Genomic DNA, 26576 nt, shown 5'->3' with positions numbered 1-26576 from the left:
TAGATGCGATTCCTTGAAGATGTCTTGGATATTATAGAGGCTAGTACCCAAGATGGGCTGCCTAATTTTACAAGTTCCTGCAACTTACTTCGATCTTGTGCAGTAGTTCCCCCTCCACCGCCATACCCCCATACTAGACAGTGATTCAGCCTGTCAGAATGCTCACCATGGTACATTGGTTTTTAAGTGTATTAGGTGACAAATCAAAGCTCCTCAAACTCCTAATGAAACATAGCCACTGTCTTGCCTTCTTTATAGCTGCATCAATATGTTGGGACCAGGTTAGATCCTCTTGACTCCTAGGAACTTGAAATTGCTCACTCTCTCCACTTCTGATCCCTCTTTGAGGATTGTTATGTGTTCCCTTGTCCTCCCCTTTCTGAAGTCCACAATCAGCTCTTTGGTCTTACTGACGTTCAGTGCCAGGTTGTTGCTGCGACACCACTCAGCTAACTGGAATATCTTGCAATTTATGTACATCATAACAACAACAATTCCTAGAAAAAAATCTTAATTGGCGGTAAAGCACTTCGGAATTTCTTTCTCAAGCTTGTGAAAGGTACTATTGAAATGCAAGTTCATTGCATTTCTGATGAAGCATCCTGATAAAGGGTCTTGGCCTGAAATGTTGACTATTTGCTCTATTGCATAGATGCTGCCTGGCCTGCTGAGTTCCTCCAGCATTTTGTGTGCGTTGCTTGGATTTCTAGCATCTACAGATCTTTTCTTGTTTGCAGGTTAACTGTGACCAGTCCATCAGTCTAACTGATATTTTACTTTTACTGCCCCTATTCCCAATGTCATGTACAGTTCCAGCAACTGGAAGTCCAGAGAAATGGTAAAGCCTAACTCTGGATGCAAGCCCAATGCACTATCCATAACAAAGTTCCAGCCTTAAGAATTGGCTGTAAAAAAACTATAAATTCAAAAACCTGGCAGCCTCCACATCAGTATATTCCATTGCAGGCAGCATGGTAAAACAAAATATCACTTCTGATAGCAAAGCTATTGAACTGAAAAGTAGCTTTAAAAATATACCTAGAGTTGGAAAGGCGGCTAATCCATTCATTTTACACAATTGCATTTTTGACATATGACTTTATCATCACCACACAAAGGCCTGGTTTATGCATGACACTTTGACTCACTAATATTTCCTGCTTCTCGCTAGAGCACAAAGTTGCAGCTCTGGCTCAGTGGCTCCCTCACCTTTGATTCACGATATCATTACTTCACATCCTAATAAAGAGACCTGGAATGGTCGAAACTGACACTCCAAGGCAGAACTGAGGATATGCTGCAGTGTCGATGGTGTTGTTGTTCAGAATAAACACCTACACTCCTGGGTTTCATTGCACTGTTCTGGAGAGCAGGGAATCTTTCCCTGACCAGAATTCAAACTGGGAAGATTATAACATTCCTGCTACCTTTCTGTGTGCAAGCTGATTCTGCACTTCCTACACCCTTACAGTGACATGTGTTTATAGGCGTCAACGAGGTAGTGAAAGAAGCTAAATTGACATAACCCGCTCCTTCTTAAATGGGGTGACGAGACCCCAGATTGTTTTGTGTGCCTTAGTGAGGACAGCCTTTGATTTTAGGGTTGCGGGTGGGTTCATTAATGGCATATACACAGACCAAACTTATAAGTCTGTGGAAGGCGACATGCTTGTCTGGCGGTTAGCGCAATCGTTTTACAGCGCCAGCTGTAATGCTGCGGTTCGGTTCCCCGCCACTGTCCGTGAAGAGTTTGTACATTCTCCCCCGTGACTGTGAGGGCTTTCTCCGGGCGCTTTCGGTTTCCTCCTGCGTTCCGAGGGTGTACGGTTAGTGTGAGGGTAGGTATGTCGTGGACGTGCTATGTTGGCGCCAGAATTTAATTTGACGCAAGTGACATATTCCACTGCATGCTTCGTTGCTTTGATGCACATATGACAAACAAAGATAAACTTTAGATTAGGGTTTTGTTTTCAGTTACAATTCCAGCATCAGTTTGATCCAAGTTCTGAAGCAGACTAGGCTTTGAAAGTATGGCAGTAGAGCCAGCTCCAAATGAACTCAGACCCACTGATGTGTTAATGAGGCAGGAAGGCTACACCAATTCTGTTACCCCATCCCTATTAGTAAAGCCAGGTAAAGGGGGAAGGGTTGCACTGTCCTGATGCATTTGTAACGTGTGATGTAATATTGTTGCACAGCCCCCCCCCCTTTGTCCTTGAAACCTTCATTCATTCTGTTTTTAGAATCAGTGTGAAGGAGGCCAACTGGCTTATTGGGTATATGATACTCCCGGTTCATCCATTCTGCTAGTCCCATTCCCTCCCTCTCCCCTTTGTCCTACAAATAATTTTCCCTGAAGTACTAATTTAATTCTTCTGAAAGCCCTGGATGATGCTATTTCCACTCATAGGAACAGTTCCACATCATAAACATTCTCCCAGTGCAGAGTTCCCAACCTGGGGTCCATGAACCCTTTGGTTAATGGTAAAGCTCCATGGCATAAGAAATATTGGGAATCTCCTGTCTGAGTGATAAAGATTTTCCTTACCTCTCCCAAATACCTGTTGCCTCTAATTTTAAATCTGTAAACTTGGGTCCTTAAACCACCCACAGATGACAACCTATCAGTTAACCTATCTAAATCAATTGCAGTTTTGTTCACATCTAAACCTCCTTTGCTCCAAGGAGAATCACCCCCGTTTCTCCATTTCAATCTTACAGCTGAAATTGCCCACCCCTTGGAGCCATTTGGTGCAGTTTTGGGCCCCTTATCACTGGAGAGGATCCAGAGGAGGTTCATAAGAATAATTCCGGGAATGAAAGGGTTAATGTATGAAGAGGCTGGGCCTGCGGTCACTGAAGTTTAGAAGAAAGAGAGGGGATCTCATTGAAACATTGAATAGAGATAGAGTGGGGGTAGAGAGACAGTTTCCTATAGTGGCGGATTCTTGGACCAAAAGGCACAGCCTCAGAATAGAGGGATGTCCCTTTAGAACAGAGGTGAGGAAGGATTTCTTTAGCCAGTGGGTGGTGAATCTGTGGAATTCACTGCCACAGACAGCTGTGGAGGTCAAATCATTGGGTATATTTAAAAGCAGAGTTTGATAGATTCTTGATTAGTCTAGGCATCAAAGGTTATGGGGTTCAGAGAGATAATAAATCAGCTATGATGGAACGGTGGAGCAGACTTGATGGGATGAATGGCCTAATTATGCTACTATATCTTATGAGTTGAAATCTCATCCACACATATAATAAATTCGAGATGCACTGTCAAGGACACTTGGTCAGTGAATGCTTTCAGGAAGAGTTACAAATGTAATTATTGTTTAAAGGGCATCAGCAACAGACACAATGGATCAAACTGGATCTAAATATGTGGAATAATTAGCAAAGCTTGGATTTTTTTTTGATGCAATTTGCTTTACAAAGCAGGGATAATTCTTCACTTCCAATCCACGTCAAATGACAGACACTTTATTCTCAAGGGGGATCTAGAACTAGCTACACATCTTAAAACTGCTGGTTTGCTGCGGCCTTTGCTGTTATGCAAGTAACCTTGACCGATAAAGTACGGCTGCATCACAAGACATTGATCTGTCTGCACAGCACACAGTGTTAAGTCAGCCTTCCTGGATTCTCCAATAAAAAACCATCAGTTCTGAGAATGATATTGCCAGAATGCATCTGCCTTCTCCAATCAGTAGTAAATCAAATTTATTTTATAAGAGTAAAACTTTATTATGTGAGAGATGAGATATAATTTACAATGGTCCCAGTGAGTGCTGCCTTTGCAGTCTAATGGTCCTTGTGATTAGGTTTTTCTTTGCTGCATCTCCATCTGGTATGGGGTGGCTATGGCGCGGGATTGAAAGAAGCTGCTGGAAGTAGTGAACTCAGTTAGCTCCATCATGGGCGCTAGCCTCCACAGCATCCAGGACATCATCAAGAAGTGATGCCTCTAAAAGGCAGCATCCGTCATCTAGGACCCCCTCCATCCAGGCCATGCCCTCTACTCATTGCTACCATCAGGAAAGCCTGAAGACACACACTCAACGATTCAGGAACAGCTTCTTCCCCTCTGCCATCTGATTTCTGAATGGACATTGAACCCATGAACACTACCTCAGTACATTTTGCACAACTTACTTAATTTCACTATTTTATATATACGTTTACTAATTTACTATAATTCATAGTTCTTCTTATTATGTATTGCGTTGTACTGCTGCCACAAAAACAAAAAAAACTTCACGACATGTGCCAGTGATATTAAACCTGATTCTGATTAAATAAACATCATTCTTTGAGGAGATGTACTGTATCCTTGGGAAATGGGGGTGGGAGGGAAGTTTGGAACAGAATATGAAACTTAATGGTCTTGGTCTTTGTTACTGTGGAAGTTGCATATCCTTTTTAAATAGAATCCAGAAGGGGACACAGGGACATTTCAAAGTGTTCAAACAAGATCAAGCAGTGTGTTTTTTTAAAGACAGGAACAACTAATATGACACCGAATGATGGAAGTCCAAAGGGTCTTATAAAACATAAGTAACATCATTATTGGTATCTAACACACACTCCAGATGCAGTAACAGAACTGTTTCTCAGTGTGTTTGCATTTAATCTCCATGACACTAATCAGGAAGTGCTACGGAGTTTGTAGATCCTTCTATCCTCTCGCAATGTCTTCAAAATTAAGAAGAGAAATGGCTGGAAATGCTGAGCAGTTGGCCAGAATATCCAGTTAAATATTTGAGCATATTAATATATTGAGATGAAAAAAATGTTTGGTTGAACTGAGAGCTTTGTCAGATCTCACCAGAGGGAAGTAATGATTAAACGACCCTAAAGTCCTGACACAAAGGCTGGAGGTGTTGTAGATGGTGTGCTGATGACACAAAGGTTGGAGGTGTTGTGGATAGTGTGGAGGGCTGCCAGAGGTCACAGCAGGACATTGATAGGATGCAAAACTGGGCTGAGAAGTGGCAGATGGAGTTCAATCCAGATAAGTGTGAAGTGGTTCATTTTGGTAGGTCAAATATGATGGCAGAATATAATATTAATGGTGAGACTCTTGGCAGTGTGGAGGATCAGAGGGATCTTGGGGTCCGAGTCCCTAGAACGCTCAAAGCAGCTGCGCAGGTTGACTCTGTGGTTAGGAAGGCATACGGTGTATTGGCCTTCATCAATCGTGGAATTGAATTTAGGATCCGAGAGGTAATGTTGCAGCTATATAGGACCCTGGTCAGACCCCACTTAGAGTATTGTGCTCAGTTCTGGTCGCCTCACTACAGGAAGGATGTGGAAGCCATAGAAAGGGTGCAGAGGAGATTTACAAGGATGTTGCCTGGATTGGGGAGCATGCCTTATGAGAATAGTTTGAGTGAACTCGGCCTTTTCTCCTTGGAGTGACGGAGGATGAGAGGTGACCTGACAGAGGTGTATAAGATGATAAGAGGCATTGATCGTGTGGATAGTCAGAGGCTTTTTCTCAGGGCTGAAATAGTTGCCACAAGAGGACACAGGTTTAAGGTGCTGGGGAGTAGGTACAGAGGAGATGTCAGGGGTAAGTTTTTTACTCAGAGAATGGTGAGTGTGTGGAATGGGCTCCCGGCAACAGTGTGAAGTCAGATACAATAGGGTCTTTCAAGAGACATTTAGATAGGTACATGGAGCTTAGTAAAATAGAGGGCTATAAGTAAGCCTAGTAATTTCTAAGGTAGGGACATGTTCAGCACAACTTTGTGGGCCAAAGGGCCTGTATTGTGCTGTAGGTTTTCTATGTTCTATGTTCTAAGTTGGTCTTGATTCCAAGCATAGGCCTGGGCTATGAGGTGAGGTCCAGAGATTCTCCTCCCTGAAGGACATCAGTAAACCGGATAAGGTTTACAGTCACTGTTAGTAATATCAGTGGTCTGGATTTGAGGGTGGGTGGAGAATAAGTTCAGTTTGCTTCTGACCCTCAATGTAACTCTGTACTTAAGCACTGCAAATCTGACAGGGATAACTGACTGCACAAAGCTAGCTCTGTTCACAATGGTAATGCCCCACAAGGTGGAAAGGAATTATCAACATGCTAGTGGTGGGAGAATTAGGTTGAAGGGGTGGCAAAATAAACCCCTCCCAAAATTTTTCTGCAGAGATTTAGAGAACAAGCAAGATATAACCACCCCAGATTCTTTTGGATGTTCCTGATACAAAATATCCATGAAAATATAAACTTATACTATGAGAGATCTAAACAATACCTTCTTTTGAAAGTTTTAAAGGAAGTAAAATATGTATAGACATAAAAAAATTAAATAAATGCTAAATGAAAATTTACCTTTTTCCCTCCGAGTGTTCCTTCTATTCGAATTGGTCATGGTTTAAGAGAAAATCTGAGACTTTTACACTCACTTTGGTACACTGAACTTGAATGCTACATCCATTTTTTAATCAGTTTGTTAAATAAACTTCAGATTTCCAAGATTATTTGAAGGAATTTGACTTGATCTCTAAATTTTTTAGTCCAGAGCAATGATGGAAAGCACCTAGGAACACCAAGTTCTGTAAGTTTCCTGCTGAATTACATTTGAGATATATCACTGTTCCTTCTGTGTTGCTGGGGCATAGTACTGGAACAGTTCATCCAACAGCATTGTGGGAGTACATTCACCAGAATGAGTCAACAGTTCATCACCACTTTCTCAAGGTCAATGAGGGATGGGTAATAAACGGTGACTATCCCAGCAATATTCACACAAGATAAATAATTGGAACAAGTATTCCCACTGTGATCTCAATTATGATATAAAGTTCACATTTAAAGCAGTATGTTTGCAGTAATTTTGTTTAATACATGGACACTGAAATATTTGGCAGCACAGTGGCATAGTGGTTGGTGTTACGGCACCAGCTTAAGATTGAGATTCAATTTCTGCCAGTCTGTAAGGAGCTTGTACTTTCGGCCCCTGACCGCATGGGTGCTCCAATTTCCTCCCACATTCCAAAGACATACGGTTAGGGTGAATGAGTTGTGCGCATGCTATATTGGTGTTGTCAGCGACACCATCACAATCCTATGATGCAAGCGATGCATTTCACTGTATGTTCCGATATATGTGTGATAATTAAAGCTAATCTTTAATGTGTAGCTGAGAGATGAAGAATTTTAAGCATATTGATAGTTCTGTTTCAGCTTTGCAGTATCATTTTAAGTGAAACATGGACCTATCTGTAGCTCCCTCTATATTTTGCTGATCTGAAAAGTGGCTTCAGACACTGACTGTATTCTTACTCTTACAGAGAGTATTGGAGAAGGACACAACTAATGAGTGAGGGAATCATAAGGAAACAGAAAACAAAGAGATCAGGTTCAATATGACAGCGAGGAGAAATTGAATGATTTTATTTGACATGGCCTGATAATAATGATAGAATGTCTAATGGTCTCATGCTCATATGTGACTTTATAATTCACTCGCATAAATCATTATCAACAACTTGCAAGTATATAGAGCCTTTAACATAGAAAGATGCCCCATGGTGTTTCACAGGAGCAGAATCAGATTAAATGGATTTTAGGAAAATATCAGATGGGGAAGTCAAAAGCTTGATCTAAGAGAACTGTCTTAAGGTAGGACAGTTATTTGTAGAGTAAGAGGGGATTGCAAGGACAATTTCAGATCGTAAAGATAGCAGGAGTATTGGCTGCCTGTATGGAGCGGGCAGTGAACAGTACTGATGGAAGGAAGTGGCAATGCACAATAGGTTAGTGCTATCCTAAGGTGGTTTCATGTTGGAATAAAAACACAAGAAATATTTGTTGCAGTGAGCCATTTGGTTCATCAAGCCATTTCTGCCATTCAGTAAGACCATGGCTAATCATCTAACTCATTTTTACCTTCCTATATCATTCCCATATTCGTGGAGTTCCTGAGCATCTATAAGTCAGTTGCTCACGTGCATCCCTCTAGGTTAGGAAGAAATCCAAAGGTAATCTCTTGGGTGAAAAAGCTTCCATTCATCTTAGTTCCAAGCAGCTCCCTGCTTATTCTGAGCTAGACCACCAATACTTAATCTCCCCAGCCAAGGGAATGATTCTCCCAGCAACTACCCTTGTAAACCCTTTTAAGAACTGGATCATCTCGCACTTCTTTGAGCTCTGGGTGACTTTGTTAATTTCTCATCAAAGGACAATCTCATCATCCCAAAAAGTAACTCTTTCTAAGTATTATATATAGTGACAGACTTGTGTAGTTAGCTGAAATACTGTTCCCCAGGAAGTAGCAGAGAGTTGAAAGTGATGGCTGTCCCAAATCAATGAATGTGGCCGCTATCAAGTGTTTTCTGGTTCATTAGACACTGTTATCCTAATAGTTGGATGTAATAAAGAAGTAATCCTCTAACTAACGTGCCGGCTGTGTGAACATTAACCATACATTTTGTTTCCATCATCCCCTCATGTACATGGGATGGCCCATTAATTACGTGAATAACTAAGATTTACTTTATTTATAAGGATGAGATTTGTTGGAAGCAATCAAAATAATTAGAACCGAGTTACGGGGCAATTACTCACTTTTTTTTAACTCAGTTATTTATTGATTAGTGAGTGTCAACAGGATTTGGATTTATGACACTGTGAAGCCCTTCCTTTACAAGTATCCATTGTTCCAACAGATCAGTGAAAGCCGGAATAGGTTTTTTTATATCCACAGTTTTGTTAACCCTTGGACAGAATCAGCAGCGTGCGTAATACAAAAGTACATTTTTTAAGGTTTACTCATCAAAACTTTGACTTTTCTGCTTTTAATGAGAATTAGATTTACAGAGAAGCAGCCAGGTGGCAGATGATGGAATATGTTGTAGCTTTCAGCCTATATAGGACAATGGGGTCTTTAATTAATGAGTCTTCAATGAGCATCCCAGCCAACTGCTTATCGGGAGATGCAATACTTGATTTGCACATGTCATTGTAAATTCACGTGGGGACTGTTTTAGTCAATGACAGACCTGCATCTTCAGTTGGATAAACAGATGGGGGAAAAGTTAAATGAGAGACAGTTATTGTCCACACTCCTGGCTCACTAAACTCTGAATTAAATAAACATCGGATCCCTTCTTGGCAGCACTGACTTTTCTGCTGACACATAACTGTTCCCCAGACATGGCACCTCATGATGTACTGAGATCTTGAGGTATACATTTGGTGTTATATTGTGAACGCTTTGTTGGAGATTTTCTCCGGTAATTCGAACACAATTTGAAATACGTTTGCAAAATACAGCTCAGCAAGGGGTACAGACCAAGAGAAGTCCTTCCCAAAACTTTTTTGTGGTTTGCTATACCAGAGGTGTTTTTGTCTCCTTGTTACTTTCATACATCGGTGACTGAGCTGGCCTTAACTGCATCTTCAGTTTCAATGTCGCGTCTTTGCCAGGCCAATTAATTTTAATTCCCAGGATGGAAAATCTGTCCAAAGTTGCACTTGGTAAGTGTTAGACACTCTGGCATCAATTCTTTCCAGCTCATTTTCAGTCTTGGTTCAGAGAGTAACGGAGGTGAATGGCTTATACATGGCAACAGGAAAAAAATATACTATTAACGGCTTGCTTCCCTTTCACAACAAAAAAACTAAAGGTGGCTCTGGAATAAGAACATAAAGGATGTGGCATTTTCTCCAGCTCCTCAGCATCTACAGATCCTAATGGAATAATGTCAAGTCTTTCAATAACACAAGCCAAATGAGAGAGAGTTGAGGATGCACTGACTAATTCAGCATCTCTGACTGCCTTTCGACAGGTCACATGATTACTGTTAATCACTGCCACTTGTAACTTGTTCCCAGATTACGTTTTTGAATTGGCACAAATGATGTTCCGTACCAAGGTTAGAGATATATTTGCCAAGATTCAGCGGCCACAGCGTTGTCCAAGAGGGCTTCCAGACCTTTATTTCTTTTTCCATCTTTTGTCCAATTTGCCAGTTCAGTGGAATTCCATGTCCAGAGGGAATAGTATGGATAAGCTTGGTTGAGTGAGCATTACTTCATTGTCTCTCCATTTTAGCATAAATGTGAAGCGTAGAACATGAGGTTAAAAGCTTTCTGAATGTGAGTAATTGGGTCATCTTTGAAGAATTAAGAGGATCAGGTTGCTAATCCCACTCCTTGCCATTACTTAAATCCAGTCCAATCGTCTCTGTGCTATGACCTCTGTCCTTCCCTCGTTAAGTTTATCAGAGCACAGATATTTCTTGGTAGAAAATGACCAACAAACTATACAGGAGCAATAAAATAGCATGGCTGAACATTTGGGACACTCTCCATAATTTAAAGCCCATCCCAGGACTCCAACATCTGACGCGCAGTTTTGAACTTATAGACACATCCTGGTGAGATTTACAGTTGGTACAGCTTTTGACATCAGATTAGTACTCAATACAACCATTGTTCATCCCTAGACTGCCAATTGGCAATCAGAAAGAAGAGATAGAAGTTGCTTCTGTGAAACTTGAGCCTTCCCTCAGTTTACACTTGCTTCATCGCAGGTCTTCCCCTTGAAAAAGTGGTTGACCAGCTTGGTGATCATTGATGGCACTCAGTGAACTTATGCTGCAATGACCAACGTTACTGTTATGCTGAGGAGATTTGTTGTTTCCAACCACAGTGAAAAAAAGATGTGGCCCAACCCAAGTTCTTTTGAATAGATCACAAAATCTTTTTCCTTCCACAGAGCTGTTTGCGGCTTCATCCAGGGACAAAATGAATCAAAGGATGGCTACAGATAGTGGCAATGGGTGATGGGCTCCAAACTACCTGGCAAGACAGTCCCATATGGCTTCAACTGTTGATCATCACTCCAGGATAATTGCAGGATCTGCAGAAAAAATCTCCAATGTATTTCAAATGTATGTCATATCTACAGACTCTTTCCTGTTAACTTGGAGGACAACAGTTTCAACTGGAAACCCTCTCCTGAAGCAGGACATGTCTGTGACTCATTACTCTATGACCTGTCATACAGGAAAAGAAAAGTGTAATCTATTATCACCTCCACAATATTAATATGGAGTTCACTTCTATTTTTTAGAAAAAGAACTTTGCTGAGTTTTATAGCATAGAAATAAAAATAAAATGAAAACATTTGTGTCTAAATATACAGATGGATAATGCACTTAGCTATTTAAAGCATCATAACTGTAGCACACAACTCGGATTGTTGACAATAACTTTAAAATAACAGTTGATTGACAAAAGGTACATAGAACTGGCCAGGACAGCAGGCGGATTCAATCTACACCAAGCGATTTGTGAACATATGCAACCATTGTGGCACCTGCCTTAACCACTGGGTATTTTAGCTCAGTACCCCCACGAGAGATGGTTGGGTAGCTCTTCTGCTGCACTTCCTTGCGTTTGTAGAGACATCCTTTACTGATATTATGATTTCCCTCAAAAGGTTTAAGAAGTTCCAAACATTGTTGATCCTTTGGAAGAGAACTCGGAATGATCATCCAAACACCGTTGAGGCTAATTCTGCCCAGGTCTGAAGACACCGCAAAGGGACAGAAGCTCCACAGCAGACCTGCTCACGGGATGAACTATTGAAGCCAACGTGGACCCGGGGGCTGCATCCTTAATGCAGATTGAGCTTTAGCAGGCTGAGGGAGCGGTTTGAACCCTCCTGGGTAATCAGACTTGGAAGTTATATAATCTTAATGAGCTGGTGGACTTTGCACTGCTCTTAAGCCATGTCCTCCTCCACACTGAGAGGGGGCTGTGGTGTGCCAAGTTTGCACTAGCCTGGAGCGACTCTGTTTGGAACCTAAACTTCCTTTCCATTGCAACAACCTTCGGGGTGCAGGTACCAGGAAAACCGCCTCCAAAACAACTGTACATTTTATATACAGCAGGCACTTCACTTTTTGAATTTCCCAAATGAAGCCAAAGTTTACTGTTGGGATTAAGTACATTCAGGAGAGGCTGAAACACTTAGCCCACTATCCTAGAATATCCAGGTAGATGGGGGAGGTCTTGCCCAGAGCTTGCAGAAGCTGATGAATGTCTTTGATGCTTAACCTTTGCTGGGGCTCTCTCTGCCAGCATCCGAGCATGATGTCATATACCTCCTTGGGACAGACTCTCGGCCTCTCCAGCACACGCCCTTGCGTGATGCATTCGATGACCTGCAATTAAACACAATTGCTTTTAGTCTCTGATATCGGCTCTAAATGCTGTGCTCCCGCGCAATGAACAGAGGCTGCCACCAGGCAGAATTTGTTGGCAGTCTCCAAGAAGGCACGTTTTGGAAAACATGACCGTTTCTGAAACAGATACTGACATCCATTGCCTACAGTTACACTAACCCACTCACTGCCCCATTTAGAATGTGGTTACAACCCCTGCAGTTTCTGATTCGGCAAGCAACAACATTTCAGTAACAGAACACATGATACTATGCTGACTTTATTAAAAAATCAAGTTTCAAACTTATTGAAAAAAGCAAATGGCTGGAGGATCACAGCAGGTTAGGTGGCATCTGTGGAGGTGACACCCAAAACATTGGCCATCCCTCTGCGGATACTACCTGACCTGCCTGAGTTCCTCCAGCTTTTGCTTTGGATCCTAGCATTTGGAGTCTTTTCTATCTTTAAACAACTTATATTTGTGCTGTTTCTGGGCTGGATTGGTGTGTTAAGTCATATTAATTTTTGCACTCCTTACTTATACAGGAATAATGGGACCTTACATTCATATAGCATTCTTAATGGAGAACAACATCTCAACAGTACTCATATTTAGCATTGACTAAATGGGCCAAATGGCTTCCTTCCATTCGGCAATAATATTATGATTTCAGAGGCATTATTAAACAAAAATTGACATCTAGAAGGTATTTTTAAATCCTCTTAAAATACTAGAAATGCCCAGGCATCATCCCTGATGAAGATGTCAGAGTTTGTCATCAAAATGTCTGTTATAATCGATATCTGCACCTGGCTGGAAGCCAAAGAAGAGTTTATTCATCATCTACTCAGGGAAATCTCTAGATCCATTTCTTTGAGCACTTCAGGAGTTAATATTGCCAAGTGAATGAGTGGCCCATATTGGATGGGTAAGGGAGAGCATCTAGCAAAGGGTTAACACACCAAGTGAAGCAATGGTTAGCTGTCAAGGGGTTTAGTATCACTTAGGGAGCAACAAAATCTGCTGCCAAATCTCTTTAGTTTTATGATTTGGTAGTTTAACATTTTACAAGGATAAACTTGGCATTGCAAGTCATGACACTATTGACTAACCATCAAGGCTCCCGGTAACCCAGAAACAAGATACAAGAGATACAAGCTGCTTGCTTGTAACAGGTATGGATGTTGGAGTGGGCACATCCAGCTGCAATATCAGAACACTATTTTGCAAAATAACAATCGTGTAGATAAAGAGAGAAGCTGATCTGACTGTAATCACCCTCCTACTTCCGTCAGGCTGGTAATCACCATAAATAAAATGGGCATGGATGCACTGGAACTGAGAAGATGATGAAACTGAGATTTAAGTGACAAGAAAGGAAATTAGATCCTTGTACCTTTATGAACAATATGGTTCATTCTTCCTCTTATTATACACATGCCACCAATTAAGGTAATTAATTACATTTTAATTTGAAGCTTATTCAGTTGTGATTACCTGCTCTCCAATGTAACTACCTGAATGACACAGAGAGTCCCAAAGGGAAGATGGCACTATGGGATATAGGAGGTACTGTGGAGTCAACCATTATCTATGCTGCTGTGAAAAGCTACTACTGCAATAACAGTGTTCTATGTTAAAGCTTCATTTTTATGAGCCAAATCCTGCAAGGTTATGAACAAAATTAACCTAACGATGGGCCAATTGCCCTTCTGTGCTGTAAATTCCTATAAATCTATTCTAGTCAATAGTGTACAATGTCTAAAGTCCAATAACAAGGGTGGATTCAAGTAAGGAGGAAATAGTAGGCAAACAAAAACTGGATCAAACTGAATATTTTAAAGAGTGTCTTAACCAACAAAGGGGGGGGGGGGTGAACTGAATGGTTTCAGAACACAGATTATAGAACATTACAGCTCAATACAGGCCCCATGGCCCACAATGTCATGCCAACCTATTAACTTACTCCAATATCAATCTAACTCTTACATGGTAGCATAGTGGCTAGCACAATGCTTTAAGGCTAATTTATACTTGTGCGTACCAGCTTATGCCATAGCCAACGCAAGTGGGCTACGCCGTTGTGAGCATTAATACTTGTGCGTTTGTGTGTCTGTGTCGCTGTGCAATTTGGGCATGTACACACATCTGCCCCTGCAAGGCTTCATGATCCTGGTAGTCTTTCTCGGGGTAAACAAGTTTAAAGCGAGCGTCTTTTTCCGTAAAAGGGAAATGTGTCCTCCATAATTTTGGGGGTCTGTAAAACCTTATGGAAAGCATTGCAGCCAGTGTTCCTTCCCCGCCCTTCAGTCGCCCAATGGGAAGCTACTGCAGCGTAGGAGAAAGTGCGATGCTACCAAGCGGACCAATCACTGTTGTTGCGGTCTGCGTTGCCGCGACGCGTAGTTACATTTTGGGAGAGGTGCGCGTCAGGCTACGGCATAGGTATCCGCGTAGGCACTGCATAGGGTTTGCGGCTACACCGTACCTATGGCGTCGATTTGACACACAAGTATAAATCCGCCTTTACAGTACAAGCAACCTGGGTTCAATTCCTGCCACGGCCTGTAAGGAAGCTGTACGTTCTCCCCATGATCGCGTGGGTTTCCTCTGGGTGCTCCGGTTTCCTCCCGTAGCCCAAAGATGTACTGGTTGGTAGGTTACTTGGTCTTAGTAAATTGTCCTGTGGTTAGGCTAAGGTTAAATGGGTTAAGAAGGGGGTTGCTATGTGGTGCAGCTCAAACAGCCGGGCCTGTTCCGCACTTCATCTCAATAAATAAATAAATAAAATCCATCTGCCTATCTAAGAGTCTCTTAAACATCTCTGATATGTCTGCTTTTACCACCACCATTGACAGTGTGTTCCAAGCACACAACACTCTTTGTGTAAAAAAACTACCTTGGACATCCCCCTAACTTTCCCTTCCTTTCCTACAACATTCCCTTCCTTTAAGGAGGGAAAAACAGAGAATTTTGCTTAGGTAGTTCTGGGGCAGTGTTGGTGCATGGCCAAGTGGTTAAGGAGTCAGTCTAGTGATCTGAAGGTCGCGAGTTCGAGCCTCAGCTGAGGCAGCGTGTTGTGTTTTTGAGCAAGGCACTTAACCACACATTGTTCTGCGACGACACCGGTGCCAAGCTGTATTGGCCCTAGTGCCCTTCCCTTGGAGAACGTCGATGATGTGGAGAGGGGAGACTTGCAGCATGGGCCACTGCCAGTCTTCCATACAACCTTGCCCAGGCCTGTGCCCTGGAAACTTTCCAAGGCGCAAATCCATGGTCTCACGAAACTAATGGATGCCTATATAAAAGAAAAGTTCTAGGACTAATGAAAGAAGGTGGTAGGATCTAGAATCACAGGACTGAAGAGAAAGTTACAGAGTGAAGATGAATGATGTTACAAGGGAATTTAACCAATGAGAATTTTAAATGCCAGGTGGTCCAAAAAATAATATTCAAGCCCAAAGCTTAGAGATTATATCCAGTGGCAAAAGCATGTGTCCCAAACCACACGTACAAGTTGTTTAATAAATGTTTTGATGTGATACTGATTATTTCTTGCTGAAATCTTGCTAATCGCAAATTTGAACACAAGAGATACTGCCAATGCTTGGAAATCCAGAGCAGTACACAACATACTGTAAGAATTCAGTAGGTCAGGCAGTATCCATAGAGAGGAATAAAGAGCCAATGTTCCAGGCCGAGACCCTTCATCAGGACTCGCAAATTTGGATCAGGCACTTCCCGGTGAGATTCAGTGCAGGATGACTGACATTTATCTGATGATTTTTGTGCACACAATGATATATCAACATGCACGATGCTCATCTCTGCCTGAATGACGGAAATTGAACAAAAATGTCAAAACCTGTTCTCCCTGGCTCATAACTCCCAATGAAAGAAGCAAATGCTTCATGTGACAGTTCATGTTAGGCTGCCTGAGTTTATTAGAGTATGAAACACCAACTTTCAGTGGCCACTTTATTCGGTATCTCCTGTACATGATAAAGTGGCCACGAAGTGTATGGACATAGTCTTCTGCTGCTGTGGGCCATCCACTTCAAGATTCAACATGTTGGGCTTTGACAGATGCTCTTCTGCACTCTACTTGTGCCATGTGGTTAAATAAGTTACTGCCGCCTTCCTGCCAGCTCCACCTGGCACCAACAAGCATCCCACAGTCACTTAGATCACATTTCTTCCTCATTCCGATGTTGGGTCTGAACAACAACTGAATCTCTTGACCATGCCTGCATGCTTTCATGCTTTGAGTTGCAGCCATGTGACTCCTGATGAGATATTTGCATTCGCAAGCAGGTGTACAGGTGTACCTAATAAAGTGGCCACTGGGTGTATTTCAGCTACTCACAGCTGAGGTATTTCCTCCAAATGCTGCAAGGTGCTGAACCCTGCTTTGCAATGGCTTGGAGCCACTGTCAGCGTGGTAGCAGATTTGCACTGTTAATTGAGGGTACCGACAGCACTATGGCGGTCTTTGTTCCAGTTGCTCCAGCTGGCTTGGAGAGATTTATTTAAGGCCATGATTCCTGATGGCAAAGGAACAGCAGCTGCAATCTCCGCAGTGGTCCACTTGGATTGTTTTTTCCCATCCTAATGATTTTCCTGAGATAGTTTTTTTTCTAGTCTCCTAAATTTTAGATCATCTCTCAGTTGGACATTAGCATTAAATGCAGCACCTATTCAACACACTCAGCTGTGGTGAACTCCAGTTTCTGGACAAATTGAGCAATAGGAGACAACGAGAAGGCTGTGAGAAAGCCACATTTAAGGAGGATGAGTACACAAAGTTAAACCTGATAGGGGCACTTTAAACTGGTATAGAAGTCCTGTCCAAGACCGGAAGAAGCTGCAGAAGATCATGAACACGGCGCAGCACATCACACAAACCAATCTTCCGTCCCTGGACTCACTTTACACTGCACGCTGTCGGAGCAGTGCTGCCAGGATAATCAAGGACATGACCCACCCAGCCAACACACTTTTTGTCCCTCTGCCCTCTGGGAGAAGGCTCAGGAACTTGAAGATTCATACGGCCGGATTTGGGAACAGCTTCTTTCCAACTGTGATAAGACTGCTGAACGGATCCTGACCTGGATCTGGGCCATACCCTTCAAATATCCAGACCTGCCTCTCGGTTTTTTTGCACTACCTTACTTTCCATTTTCTATTTTCTATTTATGATTTATAATTTAAATTTTTAATATTTACTATCGATTTGTAGTCCAGGGAGCGGGAAGTGCAGAATCAAATATCGCTATGATTATTGTACGTTCTAGTATCAATTGTTTGGTGACAATAAAGTATAAAGTATAAGTATAAAATGCATCTCAGATGAAAATGCAAATATCTCTAATATACTTCATTGCTTCAGGGTGGAGCCTGTCTTTTGGAGTATGGCCTTCATAAGAAATTTTGGAGTCAAAGTGAAAGGTATTATGAGACCTCTTCTCACCTGCCTATCACCTCCCCCTTGAGACTCTCCTCCTCCCATTTCACCCTTGGTCCTCTCTCCTCTCCTATCTGATTCCTCCTTCTCCAGCCCGTAATTTTTCCTGCTCAGTTGGCTTCACCTATCGCCTTCTAGCTTGTTCTCCTTCCCCTCCCCTCACCTTTTTATTCTGGCATCTTCCCCTTCCTTTCCAGCCCGAAGCATCGATCATTTATTCATTTTCGTAGGTGCTGCCTGACCTGCTGAGATCCTCCAGCATTTTATGTGTGTTGCTCTGGATTTCCAGCATCTATAGAACCTCTTGTATTTAGAGTGTATCCTGCTATATCCTTTCGTAGCTCTCTGCAATGTTCACATCTCCACCTATGTTTTGTTGTCTGCAGACACACTAACCCATCTACCTTTTCATTCAAATAATTTGTACACATCACAAACATCAGAGGCCCAGCATCAGTTTCTGCAGTACATCACTGATCACAGACCTCCAGGCAGAATAATACCCTTCCATACTAACCCTCTGTTTTCAAGGGCAAGCCAATCCTGAATCCAAAGCCAATGTTGAATACAAAAACCAAGTGTTATGGACAGTGTGAGCCTGAACTCCCACAAAGCAGAGCCTCAGCGTCCCATTCTTTAGTAGCTGAGCATGCAAGCTGTTCATTTCACAGCCTGTGTATCCCTGAGTGGTCTAATGAGCAAGTTAAAGGCACGTTACATTTTGGTGTTATTACTATTACTTATTTCTTAATTATTAGCACAAGATTACACCTTTGTAGAAGTCTGAATGGAGCCATTGACTAATCCACCTTAATTAAATTAATTTCAATTACATCTGTTTTGTTAGAACCTCTGTAATTACACATTTCTTGTTTCTGTACGGGTAATTCTTATCTGCAATTTTCTACTTCTGAGTGTCTCTCAATTTGTAATCTTTTCCTTTGAACATCCTTCTCACTGCATCGCATCCCCAATCACAGACTGTTGTAATGTGAGCATTATTAAAAGTAAGTTAATACTAATTAGGATAAGGGGAGTTTTACTTCTGTTCTTTTACTTCCGGTGGGCTTTGTATAAGGTGTCCCTGCCATACCGTACGGGTTATGAAAGCCTCTGTACATACATAACGGTTTTGAAGTTCCAGATAAAGTTATTTCTTTGGCATGAAGTTGCCAAGTGTGCCTTTTTCAAAGTAGAAGTTACTACACATACGTACTTTTCTCCCTTCTCCAGATGCTTACACACTATTCTGTGCTATTTTTAATGCATTCACCATATCTTTAGCGCATTTATCAAACTCATTACAGTCTGCTGGATTCGACCAGTCAAGTTTCAAGATTCAAGTTTAGACTCATTAGTCACACGTGTATGGAAACATACAGTGAAATATGTCATTTGCATTAACAGTCAACACAGTCTGAGGATGTGCTGGGGGCAGCCCGCAAGGGTCAGCATGCTTCTGGCACCAACATAGCATGCTTACAATTTTAGCAGAACAACACACAGCCAACATACAACTAGACAGGCCCAGCAATAGTAGAACTACTTCCTACCACCCTACCTCCCCCTGAACTCTCCATCACCAGGCTGGGACACCTGATCTTCATCTGAGGACTCACATCCTCAGAGATTATTGTCCCTCATAATAGGGGCCTGCTGACTGAAGTCCTTGCCCTCGGGGATCATAGGTTTTCATCCTCAGTGCCTGCTGATCCGACCTGAGTCTTTGAAGATTCCTGGCTTTCGACCCAGTCTTTTGTCAAGTTCATTCACTATCATTAGCTAGAGTCATTTCCTATTGTATTAACTCCACAGTGTACGTTCATGTCAATCATAACACCTTGCACTTTGTGATGTATACAAATGACATGAATGGAAATGTTGACAGGTTGGTATGTCTGCAGACAACAAAAAAATGGGTGGAGTTGTGAACATTGTAGAGCTACAAAAGGGTACAGTAGGATACACTATAAAAACAAAAAGTTCTGTAGATGCTGGAAATCCAGAGGAACTCAGCAGGTCAGGCAGCACCTATGGAAATGAATACAGTCGATCTTTCGGGCTGGAAAGGAAGGGTAAGATGCCAGAATAAAAAGGTGAGGGGAAAGGAAGGAGGACAACCTAGAAGGTGATAGGTGAAGCCAGGTGCTGGGGGGAGAAGAAGGAATCTCTGATAGGAGAGGGAGAGGATCATGGGAGAAATTGCAGAAGGAAGGGCACATGGGGGAAGCGATGGGCAAGTGAGGAGAAGGGGTGTGAGGCCAGAATGAGGAATAGAAGAAAAGGGAAGGGGAAGGGGAAAAGAAGAAAAAAATAAAAAATGATAGAAGGAGAAATTGATGCTTAGGCCATCAGGTTGGAGGCTACTTATATGGAATATGAGGTGTTGTTCCTCCACCCTGGAGAGTGGCCATGGACATCATGGACCAACATGTTGATACAATGTAGATCAGTTACAGATATGGCCAGAGAAATGGCAGGTGGAGCTTAATCCAAGCAAATATAAGATTTTGCACATTGGGAGGTTACAAGTAAGGGGAAAGTATATAGTTAATAGCAAGTACCTTAACAGCACAAAAGGATTGTGGGGGGTTGTTCAAGTTCATAGCTCCCTGAAAGTAGCCCTGCAAGATAGGGTGATCAGGCTTTTATCTTCATTGGTCAGGGCATTGAATATTAAAGTCATGAAGTCATATTGAGAACTTTGATTAGACTGTACTTGAAATATTGGGTACAATTCTGTTTGCTCCACCATAGGAAAGATGTAGAGGCTTCGAAAAAGTTGCAGAAGAGGTTTATGACGATGATGCCTGGATTGGAGCCTATGAACAGTGGGAGACTAGATGAACTTGGATGTTTTTTTCTTGGAGCATTGGTGGTGTTAAGTGTATGAAATTATGAGGGGTATAAGTAGGTTAGACAGTCAGAATCCTTCTCCCGGAGTAGAAATATCAAATGCCCAAGGACATGCATTTAAGGTGAGAGTGGGAAGAGTTAAGGGAAAGTTCTTGTACACAGTGAGTGGTAGGTATCTGGCATGATTGTGGTGTTTAGGAAGCTTTTAGATAGACATATGAATATACAAAAAAATGGGGGAATATAGATCATTTGCACACAGAAAAGATTTAGCTTAATATGGCATTGTGTTTGGTACAGATATCATGGTCGAACAGCCTGATCCTGTGCTGCACTGCTCTATGTTCTAACATGCCCTGAGGTAGCCGGCCAGATTCTTACCTCATTGTTTGAGAGCTGGAACCAGGGCTGTTTGCCGTAGGTGAAGATCTCCCACAGGATAACTCCGAAACTCCAGACGTCACTCTCGGTGGTAAATTTGCGATACATTATGCTTTCAGGTGGCATCCAGCGGATCGGGAGCATGGTGTGACCACCCACCTAGAGTACAAACAAGCGAGAAAGTGACTGACTGACTGAGTCACACAGAAATACCATGGAGAGAGTTCTTTTACACTGTGACCTGCTTCCTGGAGTCCCTGGTGGCAAAGACATAACAGCTGCGATCTCTCCAGGGAGCTGGCATCGGGACTGCATAGGTCACATTTTACCATCCTACTGAATTTTCAAAGGCAAATTTTCCCTGTTTCACAGTTTCTTTGTGTTTTTATCACAAGGTATCCCAATTATCAAAACATGGTCAAATATAGAATAATGCAATTTATGTGTTGGCTTGTTTGGCTTCTGGCTTCTGGAATTAAGCACATTTGGCAAATGAGACCTTACCATTGAGTCAAGCATAATGAATGCACAATTGATGATGAATAAACTCTGCTGGGAATGTCATTAAAATAGTCATTGCATCACTTCAAAGTGAGAACACACAGATATGTAGGTACCAACAATCTTGCACAGGAACTTACAAAGTTTCTCAAATATTTAACAGGGAACTAATCTCAACAGCAGGGCTTCAGCTGATGCTGGTTTACTGTGTGTCTGTTCCTTATCCAGAAACGAACTAACTCTCAGACTGGAAGTGGTATCCTTGTCCAATGAACTTGGATGGTAGAGCATCAGTCCTTTTAGTGCTGTGCAATCTGGAAATGTTGGTGATTTCTGGCTGAAGCATCAAAGTTCAAAGTATATTTATTATCAAAGTACATATATGTCACCTGATACCTCTTTGAGATTCACTTTCCTGCGAGGATTCACAGTAGATACAAAGAAAGACAACAGAGTCAATGAAAAGCTATGCATAAACAAAAATGAACAATCATCGTGCGAATAAAAAAATCAAACAAAAGAAAAATAACACTGAGAACATGAATCCCCTCTCCTTCACCATTACTTTCCCATTTCCTCTTTCACCTTATCGTCTTACCTGTCCACCCCCTCTCTCAGGTGCTCCTCCCACTTCCCTTTCTTTCATTGCCTTCTGTCCTCTCTTATCAGATTCTCCCTTCTCCAACCCTTCATCTCTTTCACCAATCAACTTCCCAGCTCTTTATTTCACCACTCCCTTTTCCCGGTTTCACCTATCACCTTCCACCCTGTATTTCTCCGTCCCCTTCCCCGCCTTCATACTTCTGACCTCATCTTTTTCCCTCAAGTCCTGATGAAGGGTCTCAGCCCAAAATGTCAACTGTTCATTCTTTTCCATAGGTGCCACCTGGCCCGCTGAGTTCCTCCAGCATTTTGGGTGTGTGCCTTAAGAGTGAGCCCATGGTTGCGGAATCATTTCAGCTTTGATGTGAGTGAAGGAGCCTGATGGTTGAAGGGTAATAACCGCTCCTGAACCTGGTGGTGTGGGACTAGGTGGCAGCAGTGAGAAGAGAGCATGGCCTGGATGACGGGGGTCCTTGATGACAGATACTGCTTTTTTGTAGCAGTGCTCCTTGTCGGTGTGCTCAATGGTGGGGAGGGCTTTTCCTGTGATGGACCGTGCTATATCTACCATTTCAGTCATAAGCGCTTCTGGCCAGGATCTGTATTCCAGAATCTGGTGTTGCCTGGCACAGGACGTGTAGCTAGTGACACCAGTTGTGGTGTGATGCATGGTTAAAGTCTGTGTTTCTCAGGGCCAGGGAAAGACTACCACTTAACAATCTAAAAAAAATGCCAAGAGCACCAATCTTTGAGTTCCACATTCATTTAAATATCTGCTAAAAGGCTCCCTATAGGACACTTCACAGGGCAGCTCTAAAACTGGAGGCAGCTCAAAACAACTCCTCCCATCTCTGGAGCATATGGAGAATGGTTTGAAAGACACAAACTATCTAGTAAGGGGCAGTTGTGTGGGTGTAAACACTTTGTTAGTGAAAGAGGTCAGAGGAGAATGGCCGGACTGGTCAATAACTCAAATAACCATGCATTACAACAATGGTGTGCAAAAGTATATGTAAGACGTCAAATCTTGACGATGATAAGATGGAGTATAGAGCGGAAGTGGAGCGGCTGGTGAATTGGTATGAGAGAGCAACCTAAGTCTGAACACGGAGAACAGAAAGGAAATCATTGTGGACTTCAGAAAGGTGTAGACCAGCCATCCCCCTCTGTGCATACATGGCACATCTGTAGAGAGAGTTAAGTGCATGAAATTCCAGTGAGCTCACATCATAGATGACCTCACCTGGTCCCTGAATATCACGTCTCTGAACAAGAAGACACAGCAGCCCCTCCACTTCCTAAGAAGATTGAGGCAAGCAAGGCTCCCCTCCACATCTCCCATCTCAACAGGTCCACCATTGGGAGAGTTCTGACAAGTTGCATCTCCTTTTGGTACGGGAGTAGTCGAATGTTGGACTGGAAGTCCCTACTAAGGACTGTGAGAAGAGCTGAGAGGATCATAGGGGTCTCCCTACCATCCATCGGGGATATTTATCAGGAACACTGCATATGCAGGGCCCTTTAGTATTATTAAAGATCCCACCAATTCAACTAGCATCCTCTTTGACTTTCTAGCATCAGGCAGGAGACTACGATGCATAAAAACAAGAATAGTCAGAATAGCTTTTCTTAGGCTATTAGGCTTCAAATCTCTTGGCCACATCCTATTCAAAATGTCACTGGTTAATCTGTTCTGTACCTTCCAAAATTTAAAATTAATGAATTTTAGTTAGTTATTTTTGTGTGATTCATCTTTAGATTTTATCCATACCTTCATAAATTATCGCGTGTTATGAGTACTACTGTGCTTTAGACCCTGGTTCGAAGAAAAGTTGTCTCGTATCTATATACGGTATATGGTTATATACATTATATACATGTATCTACAACAAGCTTGACTTGACTTGTCTTAAAGTGGATAGGCTACAGCAGCTGAAGACCACACCAGGTTCCACTCCTGTCCTAATAAAGTAGCCACTGAGTAGAAGTTGTAGTTGACTGTTTCAAGCAAAAGGAAATAATACTGTTACAATATCATGGCAATTATTTTATGATTGATGTCCCATATCTCCCCTTCTCCTCAGCTCACTCACTGTTCACATCTTCCTCCTTTTGCCTTGCATTTATGTTCTGAATGTGGCACTGTGCCTTAAAGGAAACTGCATACCTTCTGCACATAAGAACCATGAATCTCTCTCCTACCTTCCAATATATCTCTCTCTTCACCTGCCCTGTCTCTCTCCATCTCCCAATGTGTCATTATAATAAATGGAACGACTATTATTAAGCTGCCTGCAGATGTTACTGTTTATGTAACTAAGCATTTGTTGGTTTAACACATTCATTTGTTTGAAGGTTTATTCAGCTGTGTGTATGTTGGAATCTATTACTTATGGTACCTGCCTTGTGACTACTGCCATCTGCACATTCTCCTAGCCCTTGCTTATATATTAATAAGCAATTTTTTTCCCTTGCAGTTCAGCAGATTTTGAAGCCCGTACCTGCAGTATGTTACTTTGTGAAGCTCACAACAGCAAGCTGAACCTGAATAAGCTCTCCAGCAGCATCACTGGGAGTTTCATCCACAGGTAGAATCAGTAAGTACTCTACATTGAGCAAATGCTTTCCCGGCGTCTGGGCTGGGAACAGACCATCACATTATACCTTAAGTGGAATGCAAACACTTTTGCCATAATTACATACAGATTTCAAGAGATGGGAAGGATTATAGATCCAGTCATCGATACTCAGTCAGAGAGAGAATGAAATTTGAGATGAGGAAAGTTAAAAGAATGTTATCATTTATTGCTTTGTGAAGTGTGGGGATTTATGCTTCAGTTATGAGTGGCACTGAATTCACAATGAAACTGCTCTCTCTTTGAGAACAAGTTGGCATTATCTTTACTCCCTGTGGCAGCTTCCAGAGGTTAGGTCAACTTATGGTTGCAAGTCTGTCCTGTTCAACTCTTCCGAATAAGACAGCCCACCAATCCTGATACGAGTCTAGTTTATACTCTCTGATTTGCTTCCAGTGCTTCTATGTCCTTTTTGAAATGAAATAAAAACTATATGCAGTCCTCCAGATGTGGAATTATTACACTAATGCCCAGTGTGACTGAAATCAAGCCTCTCCAGTTTTGAATTCAATTCCCTTGGCAACAAACAAGACAATCCACTTATTTTCCTGAATTATGCGCTGTACCCACACCCTAGCTTTTTGCAAATCATGTACTAGGACACCCAGTGGCCTCTGACTCTCAGAGCTCCACAGTCTCTCACCAGTCGGTACTTTAGAATTTTACAGTGGATACAGTGTGAGAGGGGTACGTGTATTTATCAATGATGGAAGAGGAAGTTTATCAGTGTATATATGGAAAAGAGTATGAGGGGTTGAAGATAAAGGCAGAAAGAGACAGCAGGAAGCAGAAAAGAAAATCATAAGAGATTCTGCAGATGCTGGAAATCTTGAGCAACACACACAAAATGCTGGAGGAAATCAACAAGTTATGCTGTATCTAAGGAGGGGAATAAAGAGTCAACGTCTTGGGCCAAGTTCTTTCATCAGGACAAGAAGGGAGCAGAAGCCAGAATAAGAAGGTGGGAGGAGAGGAAGGAGTACAATCTGGAAGATGATAGGTGAGACCAGGTGAGGGGCAAGGTTTTCCACCTATCCCATTCCAGTTTCTTTCTTCATCACCCCCACCCCCATCCACCCACTTTCCTTCTCCCCTGGTTTCACCTATCACCTGTCAGTTTGCCTTTGCAGTATCTTCCAGTCCTGATGAAGTATTTTGGCCCAAAATGTTCATTCCCTCCATAGATTGCTGCCCAGTTTGCTGAGATCCTCCTGTATCTTTGTGTGTTGCTCAAGAACTTCAGCATCTGCCGAATCGCTTGTATTTACAATTTCCTTCACTGTACACTGTTATCAACATTCTGCCTTCAATGCGCCTTGCTCCTTTCCTAAGGTGAAATGTCAAGTAAACATATTTTGTGTGCTCTGCGCAGAGAAAAGAAGGTACATTTTGCAGACGTACTGTCTGTACTGAGAGGAACAGTCCACAGGAAGACCTTCCAGCTTTCTATGCAGAGCAGGATGGTAATGCCCAGTGATGCGGAGAGTATGAGAAGGTTCTCTAACGCAGAGGATACTGCTCATGACTTTGTGACACAGTAGTACAACCAGTAGACCTGCTGTCTCAGAGCTCCAGCAACCCAGGTTCAATCCTGGGCCTTGAGCGCTGTCTTTGTGGAGTTCACACATTCTTCCCTGTGATCCCATGGGGTTCCTCCTGGCATGGTTTCCTCCCACATCCCAAAGATATGTAGACCATAAGATATAGGAGGAGTAGGCCATTCAGCCTATTGAGTCTGTTCCACTGTTCCATCATGGCTGATTTATTATCCCTCTCAACCCCATTCTCCTGCCTTCTCCCCGTAACCTATAACACACTTACTAATCAAGAACCTATCAACTTCCACTTTGTATACCTAATGACTTGGCCTCTACAGCTGCCCATGGTAAAGAATTCCACAGGTTCACCACCCTATGGCTAAAGAAATCCCTCCTCATTTCTGTTTGAAAGGGATGTCCTT

The 26576-nt window shown here is 42.3% G+C and overlaps 1 protein-coding gene across 1 annotated transcript in view; it reads right to left on the bottom strand.

The window, feature by feature from the left end:
• Window positions 1-11988: 11988 nt before the first annotated feature.
• Window positions 11989-26576, bottom strand: part of LOC140209736 (NT-3 growth factor receptor-like) — a 946852-nt gene continuing 932264 nt past the window's right edge. Inside the window, exons 16-17 of the mRNA XM_072278139.1 lie at window positions 20877-21035; window positions 11989-12174 (exon numbers count right to left, since the gene is read on the bottom strand). Coding sequence (XP_072134240.1) covers window positions 11989-12174; window positions 20877-21035 — 345 coding nt within the window. The remainder of the gene's footprint in view (window positions 12175-20876; window positions 21036-26576) is intronic.

This window comes from Mobula birostris, chromosome 14, assembly GCF_030028105.1.
Source record: "Mobula birostris isolate sMobBir1 chromosome 14, sMobBir1.hap1, whole genome shotgun sequence".
NCBI classification, from domain to species: Eukaryota; Metazoa; Chordata; class Chondrichthyes; order Myliobatiformes; family Myliobatidae; genus Mobula; species Mobula birostris.
Note: the sequence above shows the minus strand (reverse complement) of the source record. Positions and strands in the feature narration are given on the sequence as shown.